At 63.2% G+C, this 8,824-nt stretch overlaps 2 protein-coding genes across 3 annotated transcripts; one reads left to right on the top strand and one right to left on the bottom strand.

Moving 5' to 3' along the window:
- The first annotated feature begins 3,850 nt into the window (after nucleotides 1–3,850).
- On the top strand, nucleotides 3,851–6,242 carry H696_02345. Of its 2 annotated transcripts, XM_009496246.1 has the most exons (8): nucleotides 3,851–3,895; nucleotides 4,348–4,464; nucleotides 4,569–4,624; nucleotides 4,761–4,840; nucleotides 4,958–5,072; nucleotides 5,309–5,361; nucleotides 5,565–5,693; nucleotides 5,889–6,242. In XM_009496246.1, exons 3-8 carry the CDS (start codon nucleotides 4,581–4,583, stop codon nucleotides 6,185–6,187), a joined length of 720 nt encoding a protein of 239 aa, XP_009494521.1. In that variant the 5' UTR covers nucleotides 3,851–3,895; nucleotides 4,348–4,464; nucleotides 4,569–4,580; the 3' UTR covers nucleotides 6,188–6,242. The 2 variants fall into 2 exon arrangements, with proteins under 2 accessions (XP_009494521.1, XP_009494520.1); XM_009496245.1 differs by lacking the exon at nucleotides 3,851–3,895 and having other exon boundaries at nucleotides 4,312–4,464.
- A 1,186-nt stretch (nucleotides 6,243–7,428) lies between these two features.
- On the bottom strand, nucleotides 7,429–8,812 carry H696_02344 (hypothetical protein). The gene is made up of 2 exons (XM_009496244.1): nucleotides 8,514–8,812; nucleotides 7,429–8,386 (listed from the first exon to the last, which is right to left on the bottom strand). Exons 1-2 carry the CDS (start codon nucleotides 8,746–8,748, stop codon nucleotides 7,605–7,607), a joined length of 1,017 nt encoding a protein of 338 aa, XP_009494519.1. The 5' UTR covers nucleotides 8,749–8,812; the 3' UTR covers nucleotides 7,429–7,604.
- Between the last annotated feature and the right edge of the window lie 12 nt (nucleotides 8,813–8,824).

The raw sequence follows: 8,824 nt of genomic DNA, 5'->3' as shown, positions 1-8,824 counted from the left end.
CCCCCCCCCCCCCCCCGGGCCGTTCCTGCCGCGATCTGGCGGGGGTCCCTTCGCTTGTCCCTTTTCGTATGCCAGACGGATGCCACGGCTGGCCCCTGGGCGGCAACTGACATTCTCCAGACCGAGACCCCACGCGCCCGGGCCGGCCGCAGCCTCACTCCGGTTTGGCACCCCTTGCAAATATGCCTCCATTGCGGCGCCCCGCATACAGCCTGGCCGTTTGTTGGGAGGCGCCCCTGATAAGACACACAGGCACACCGGTGGCCGGGTCTTCCGGCCTTGCCCCTCGCCCAGCAGCTCAGGCGGCAAGGGTCCGGCGGCCGAAATCGCATTTCGGATGACGCATGTACACCCACATACATCAGCACGCCCTACACAGGGGGACAGTGCTTCCCGGCGGCGGGGGAGAGGGGGCCAGGGTGATGTGCCCCCCTCCCTCCTCCTGGTCCCCCCCCCCTCCAAAGACCCAGCGCAATCGGGCCGGGCCAATGCCCGGTCCTGGAGCAGACATGTGCGTACCATTCAGGCCAGAGGCTGGCGCATGCTTGGCCGGATCTTCCGTCTGGCTCGCTTCTTGGCGTCTGGCGGACCGTGTCTCTCCCATTGCCCGAATCACAACGGATGCAAGATTACCCGAAGCAGAAGCCGGCATCCGGCCAGCCGTTACTTCGGCCAATAATACCGGGACACGCGAGGCAGATACAAGAACGCTCACAGAAGCAAAGGCCCGGCATGAGTTGCGGCCGTGGCAAATACCTTTGACGAGTATCCTGCCGGTTGCAGGCACGGTAGAGGGCCGATTGCTCGAGTGTGCTTCTGACCATGCCGCCCCCCGCCCCCCCCCCTCCCCGGGCCTCAATCCTGAAGGGCATCTCCCCTCTAGTTGGCGTCAACCGGTCCGCCCTTGGCCACGCGCCCTTCTCTCGACCCCGAGGACCTCGCCAAGGCCTGGGACGTAACTTTCCCTCATGCGCCGGGGATGCTGCTGGCCGCTCGCCCGGGGGCACCGAGGAAGGTTGAGGTGTGCCGGGGGCAGACAGGCCGCCGCCCGCGGGTTACCTAGGCCCCAATACAGGAGGTTGTCCCGGCCTTGGCTAGGGGCTGATGCCCCCCCCCCCCCCGAGACCTCTTTCGGCGCGCACGCATGAGAAACCCTGGTGGGAGGCCGTCAGCAAGAGGGAAGGACACGACTCGCCCGGCCCGAAGCCCCCCCCCCCCTCCCCCCCATGCGCTGGAGTATGTGTCTCGGGGGCTCCGATCATACTTGGGGACACATGCTGGCCGGCACGGGTGATCTGCCCTTGGCAATAAGAGAAGGGCCCGCATCGTCGGCACATCGACATGCACAGCTCCCGGCACAGGAGCACGAAACCCACGAGCACTCGACGCTTGGACTCTTTGCATCAAGATTGTCCTCGGTAGAAGGGCCTGTGTCCGGAGAGGTCCAAGGCCCCTGCGTCTCATGGTCGTCCCGGCCACATGGAGCACATCCCCCCAATGACATCAGCCCGGAGAGTCGACGATATTGCCCTACGTCTGGGCACTTGACGCGATGGCTTCTCGAGGTGGGCAGAGGTACGGGCAAGGGGGCGGCTAGGTGGGTAGCGGATCGGCTCGGAACGCCGAATACCCCCAAACCGCGGTGGTGTCGTCCGTCTTCCAACTCCCAGCGAGTTCGGGAGGCGCGAGTCCCGCGAAAGCCTCGAGCCTAAGAAAGTGGCTCTCGATTAGAGGTGGACACGGCTGACGCGGCAGAGGGCCTGTAATTGCTCGTGCTGTCTTGGCCCCCATTTCGCCGCCCTCCTCCAGTGCCCCTCTTCGCCCGACGTTGCTCTTTCCCCCCCCCCCTCCCCCCGGGGGTAGGGGTCTTTCCCCGAACAAGGCACCCCCGCCGGCGGGGGTGACCCAAGAGACATTCGAAGGGCTCCCCTTTTTTCCCCCCGCCATGTAGGCCTTCCTCAAGTGATGCCGGCGGATCGTCGGGTTGGAGGCTCGCCCACCTGTGGGCGTTGGAGGCGAACCTCACCATGCTGATCTTTCCCCCCGCCCCCGGCTGGCCGAGGAGGAGGGCGCGGTCAGTGGGACACCTCTGGGGCGCTGGAAGCTTCCGCCCCTGTGCATGGTGCTCCACGGGGAATGATGCCGGGGGATTGTGGGGAAATGCCTACCCCCGGGAACTACCACCTGAGCTGGGCGGAAAAGGGGGGGGGGGGGAGGGAGGACAGACGGGGACATAGGATGGGGTCGCCCCTACAGTCGAGCATGCCAAAATGCCGGGGCGTCGGTCGTGCGAGGCCTCATCACAGCGAAGCAGGCAACACCATGGCATGGACGCGCCCCGCACCCCAGAACATCAACGCCTGAAGTCATCCCGACGAGGGGGGGTAAATTTAAATCGACACAGAATTCCCCCAAATAACGCAGCGACGTTGGTGGGGATCATGCACCGGGTCCCCCGCGTTCCCCGGCGGGTCGGGCGCACCAACCCCTTGGGGGGGGGCGGGGGCGGGGGCGGGGGCGGGGCGGGGCGGGGACGGGCGAGACTGCCTCAGAGTGGGGCCGGCGAAGCTTCGGGGTGGGGTGGCATTACCCCGAGGATTGGGTCAGTGATTTTCCACAGCCCCAGGGCCTCGGTGGCCCATCGTCATGGGTACATTGGCCTGAAGCCGGTGGAGACGTGCTCCGCACGCAGAAAGGTCAAATGGCCGCCTGACAGAGTCACCGCCCATGGTTGAGGCTCGTCATGCGGAAAGGGGCTTGCCTGCTTCCCCCTAGTGGCGAGAGGGGGCGCGGGGTTCGGCGAAATTAATCCCCCCCCCCCCCCCCCCCCCCCCCCCGCGGACCCCCCCCCCCCCCCCCCCCGCCCGCCGTGAGGGAGAAACGAGCTCGAGGAGGCTCCCACACTCGACTGTACACAGCCATTCGCAAGGCCATCTGCGCGTGACAATGCAACATTTGGGTGCTTGATGCACGCCCCCCTCCCCCAGCGCCTGAACATGCTGGCATTGGGTCTGCCCAAAAAGCGTCGCGCGTTGGGCGGACCACTTGCCTTGGTGTATGGAGGCGGGCCGGGGAGGAGAGCAAAGGGGGCGGCTACCACATGTCATGAAGAGCACCAGGCAACCAAGGTCTTCGGGCCCCCGTGGTCTCGGATTCCGCAGGCCCGAGAGGCACAGAGACACAGGGGACAGCCGAGGCACATCGCGGCAAAAGCGGGAGGCCAGGCCCCGCCCTGACCGCCCCCGGCCCCGGCCCCGCCCCCGGGGGCGGGGGAGGGGGGCATGCCCAGCAATTTCTCCGCTTATTTGTATTTTTATTTTCTTTGACCTCCATGGGTACGCCGGGTCATCCCTGGCTCCGGTCGCCCCGGCAGTCGGGCCAGGATGGACGCCCGACCCGATCACCGAGGCCCCTGTGACGGGGATCATCCTGTTCTGGATCTAGTTTGATTGTTCCACTAGCGTGTCCCCCGGGGGGGGAGGAGGGGGGGGGGAGAGCGCGGGGGGCACGCCAGGACCGAGCCGGGGAGACTGTCCTGCGTGTGGACCCGCTGACACGGTTGTATGTTTGCGGGGCCTCAAGCCGGGTCTCTGGGTTAAGCTTACTCGCTTCGCGCCCCACCTCTTCTCGTGGTCGATCACCCACGTCCATCGGATCTGGGTGATTGTGGGCCACCTGGTGCCTCGGGGTCGACGGCGGTAGGCAGGCAGGCAGCCAATGCCGGGGGTAGGGGGCCGTCCCGGTCGGCCCTCGCCCATCCGCTCCCCCCCCCCCCCCCCCCTCCCCCCCCGGGCCCCCCCCCGCGCCGGTCCCCTGGCCGACATCCATCATTCGTCGGCTATTCCTCTCCCTCCCTTCGAATACTCCCCCTCTGCCCCTCCTATTTCCATATCATGTACCTCTCCTTCTCCCCTCCCCTTACCGACAGCCTTTCCATCATCGCCCCTTCTCCCTCTCCCCCTCACACAGACAGCAATGTGGCCTCTCGGCATCTTGAGTCTGGGGACCCTGTGGGCGGCATGCCGCCGCAAGTGAGCATATGCCCGGCCAACAGTTTGTTGCTGACGCCCTCCCCCGAGGCAAGAAGGAGGGTGTTGTGCATCTGGCCATCGAAAGTCAGGCTGGAAAGCCATACGCCCGCCCTTTCGAGGCCCGAATGACTCGCTTCGCCAGAGACCCCCTTTCGGCCACCTCCTTCCGAGAGCTGTCCACGGAGAAGTTTTGGCTCCTCCGTTTGTTGCTGTTCGAGGGGGAGGGGGCGGCTTTTTTCGCGCGCGCCCGCGGCGTCGCCTCTTGACATGACCGCTCTCCAGTCTAACACTCATCGTTTCCTTCACGCTTGCTCAGATTTGCGTGCTCCCTCGAAAGCGCCACGCCACCTCTCTCCCTTTCCATACACCCCCCCGTTTTCCCCGCTCCGCTCTCCATCGTAAGCCGGCCTGATCCAGGCTCACACTTGCCGAGGTACATTATTTTCAAGGACATGTGTCTGCCGGTGTCCGGCCACCATCAGCATCCAGCCTGCTTGCCGCCCGTGCTCCTTGCTGACAAGCTCCCCCATGGCCCAGTACATCCCAACTATGGCATCCTCAATGAAGAGGATTAAGCAGGATGTCCTAAAGCTGTACGCTTTCTTGCACTCGCGCTTTATTCCCTCCGCCACAAGTCCCGAGTTCCCTCGCTCCGTGGTGACACGCGACTCACCTGACCGCCTATCCTCTACGTATGCATGTGCTTGGGGGGAAAAAAAACCCGCTCAGCATGATGACCGACTATGAGGTCACTCTTGCCAATGACAACCTCCGAGACATGACCGTCAAATTCCATGGACCCAAGGACAGTGCGTCAGCAACACTCTTACTGGCCAGACGATCCCCTCCCCCCTCTGTCCAGTAGCGATCAATCTATAACCGCCCTGCCTTTTTCCTGTTCTTCACCTGTGCCCCCCATCGAATAGCTCCCTTTGCCGGAGGCGTGTGGATGGTGCATGTTCACTTGCCGGACACCTATCCCTACAAGTCCCCGTCGATCGGCTTCCGGAATCGCATCTTCCATCCGAACATTGACGAGCGGTACGATCTTCAGCTTTGTCAATGCTAACGAAGCTGGGAAGAGGGCGGGGAGGGGGGGGGAGCAAAGGGGCGAAGGGGGGAGGGGCCCGTCGCTCACGAAGAACGGTCCCCTCCTCCGCCCAAGGGTCCCTGATCCCCCTCCTGGCGACCGATTGCTTGCGCAGGCATCCCTTTTCCGCCGCCTCTCGTGTCCAAGCCCGGATCCACTCTAACACCATGTTTTTACACTCGCCCAGGTCGGGATCTGTCTGCCTGGACGTCATCAACCAGGCATGGTCGCCGATGTTTGGTGCGTTTTTACTATTCCACACGCCTCTCGCTGATGTTGCTCCCTTTCGCGGCCCGTGTGCCGATATCACGCCGCCGGCTCACCCCTTCCACTGGCATCCGTTTGTCCTGATGTTGTGCTGACGCGCGTGTGCCCGCATTTCAATCCACTTTCCCCGTCGGTCCTTCCTCTTTGTCATGGATGCTTTCGAACATCACCCCTAGACATGGTCAATATCTTCGATGTTTTTCTGCCCCAGCTTCTCACATACCCGAACCCCTCGGATCCCCTCAACGGCGAGGCTGCCTCGCTGCTGATGAACGATCCGGAGGGCTTCGAAAAGAGGGTGAAGGGTATGTGTACCTCCCCGCGCGCGCGCACACACACACACACACACACACACACGCTTTCCTTGCCTGCGCTCCCTGTGCTGCCACACCGCCTCCTGCGGCTCACCCACCTGCTTCCTTCCTTCCTTCACCAACCTTTGCTTCCACCCCACTCACTGTCTTTTTCTCTCCCACACGCACATGTGCACACAAACACAGAACACGTCCAGCGCCATGCTACCCCGGAGATTGTGGCCTCTTTGACCGACCGCGACGGCAGCCGGACAGTCTCCAAGAGCACTCCCCTGTCAATGCCCCCCAAGGCCCCCGTTGTGCCAGGGGCCTCTGTCTGTGATGGCGGTCCAGCCACCCCCCCGGCCCCTTTGGTAGATGAGTGTGATGAGGAATACGACCTGGAGCCGCTCGATGCTCTGAGCGACACCGGATCTGACGCCCTGGATCTGGACCTGGATGATTTGGACTCGATGGATGGCATCGACCTTGACCTTGCGGAATAATCTCGACCAACAACTGTAATTCAATCTCTCTCTCCCCCCCCCCCCCCACCTCTCTCTCTCCCTGTCAGCTTCCTCCTCCGTCATCATATATCTCCTTCGTGCATGTGCATGATGTGTGCTCGCAGTCGTCGGAGACAGGAGAACAACATCCCATACACATAAACACAGACACAACAGACGCCATGCGACACATGTGGGGGAAAGGGTGAAAACTCAAGCTGGTTGATATGCAGGCCAAAATGCACATGCAAGCAGGACAAGACAACTGCGTCCGAGTCGACACAGTGACTCATGGGGGGGGGGGTGAGGAAGGAGAGCCTGTGCGCGTGGCCATCCCCCCACTGTTTCCCGCACCCATGAACCTCCTTCGAGAGATGACGGACACATAGAATGGGTGAGTCTGGGAGGGAGGGGGAGGAGATAATGTTCTCGATGTTGCTTCCAAAAAGCGAAACGCCCAACGCCCTGATGAAGGGAGGTTCAGGCGGTCTTCGCATGCGAGGGGACAGGAGGTGGGGGGAAATGGGGAAACAGAAAGCAGGGATATCCCAAAATGATGCGAGGCACTTGATGCTCCTGTTCGTGCTCCTGTTGATGCTCCTGTTGCTCCCATGAAACTCCAGCGCCCAGTTGATCGACACACACACACACACACACATCTGAAAGGAAAGATATACCCGATGCACGCGTGTCAAGGCCTTTTGAGATAGCCAGCTCCGGGGGACGAATCCCCTCCTGAGGCACGCACCAGCACAGATCCCACACGGAGACATGAATGGGGGATCGGAATGCGCGACCATGGGCCTCGCTTTGACTGTGCTCCGAACTGCCGCTCGAATGTATCACCTGCTAGGCCCTCAGCAGCCACCACGACACTTACTCACATCCGGGAGCGGCGCATGGCCTCACGCCCTTTCCTCCTCGGCCCCTCTCCCGGGAAGAGGAGCGGAGCAAGATCATGCTCGGGACTGGCCTGGCAGGGGGCTAACAAAGATCGCTGTTTGAGCTTTGGCCAATGGGCGAAGACAGGCCGTCGATACACCCCCCCTCCCCCCCCTCGGTGGGACCATTGTCCAGGACAGCTCACGACAACAGCGAACATCGGCTGGCTTTTGGGCCGGGAAAAGCAGGAAAGGGTGAACCCAATCCCCGGGGATTCCGCTTTGTCCAGGAGAAAACAAGTTACACCCCCGCTCCCCTTGCCCCGGCCGCCGTGCAATGCGGAGGCCAGATCAATGGGTGGGGGGATGTGCTTCATGTGCTCCGCAGAACAGCAGGCCGATGTATTGGTCTAGAGGATGAGGACGCCGGTGGTCTTCTAACATGCGTACGCACCGGCCGGTGTGGGGGTTCTACCATGCAATATGCAGGCACATTCAAGAGAGGGGAGGAAGCACAACAAAAAGCGAGACGACATCTAGAGAGGCGTGGTCGTCTGGAACACGCGGGAGTAGTATACAAGGGGGAGGTGGTTGTCGAAGGGTTGACCGGCCTGGCTGCCGGCATCGGAAGGAAGGGCCACCAGCTGGTCAGCGCCAGCCGGGGCGTCGGGGGACTCCCCCCCGCCAGGGTGGCCGGGAGAGTTGCGCACAACTCCCACAACACGACCGAACCAAACAGTGTGGTCACCAACGCGCAGAATCTCCTCCCGAGAATTGTCATCTGCCATAGGCTCAGGTGTGCCCCCTTGGCCGAAGCACAGGCGCTCGCAGATGAGGCTGGCCGCAGACCTCCTTAACAACGGAGGCAGCGGGACAAGCTCAGCCTCCGGGGCGAAAGAGTAACCTGGAAGCCGCAGCGCACTCCCAGGACAGGCGACGCCCTGCAGCCACTCATGGTCGAGATGCTCGCCGGCGCGTGCCGGCCGGGCCAGCTGCTCGGCAATCGTGGCAGAATCCTGATCCGCCGCCAGGAGGTTGATGGCAAAGAAGGGCGACTGATCCCCAGCGGGCGGCCCTTCTTGGTGTGGAGGGCCGGCCGCTAGTCGGAGCGAAGCGAGGATGTTCGACAGCCGGCCGCCGGCCGCCCGAACCCGGTCGGCATCAACCATCTCCAGCGGGAAGTCACTGGGCGGGCGCTCGGCAGGTCGATCACTCAAGGAGAAGGAGATGATCGGCGGCTCCAGCGATATGGACATAAAGGAGGACACCGTGGCGCCGTGAACATTTCCCAAAGCATCAGCTGCCGATACAACGGTCACTGGAATGCCAGGGGGAGGGAGAGAGAGAGAGAGGAGGGGGGGGGGAAGATGGCATAAGTGGTGGGAGGGATGGAGGTGCGGGCGAGGAGGCAGAGTGTGGCCAGGAAGAAAACAGGGAGAGCGCACCCGGAGATGCAATGCTGCGGATGAAAGACCGAAAGTCCAGCGAAAGATCACGCCCAATCGAGAGCGCTGGCCCAGGCGGCACTGCGCCCGGGTCCAGCTCCGGCCCGGGTGCCACAGGCTGCGGATGGGCCGATGTGCAGGCGGCCGAGGAGTGAACAGGGCGTCGGCAAACCAGCGACCGGACCAGGGTGGGGGCAATGCCTGGCGATCGCCAGCCAAGCACTGTCGCAAGCATTCGGATGGCCAGGAAAGGAAACTACAGGATGAAGGCCGGAGGCGGGGAGGGGCGAGGGGGGGCGGGGGGGGGGGGG

Source organism: Fonticula alba, assembly GCF_000388065.1.
Source record: "Fonticula alba strain ATCC 38817 unplaced genomic scaffold supercont2.3, whole genome shotgun sequence".
Classification (NCBI taxonomy): domain Eukaryota; order Rotosphaerida; family Fonticulaceae; genus Fonticula; species Fonticula alba.
This window is presented reverse-complemented; position numbering and strand designations above follow the sequence as displayed.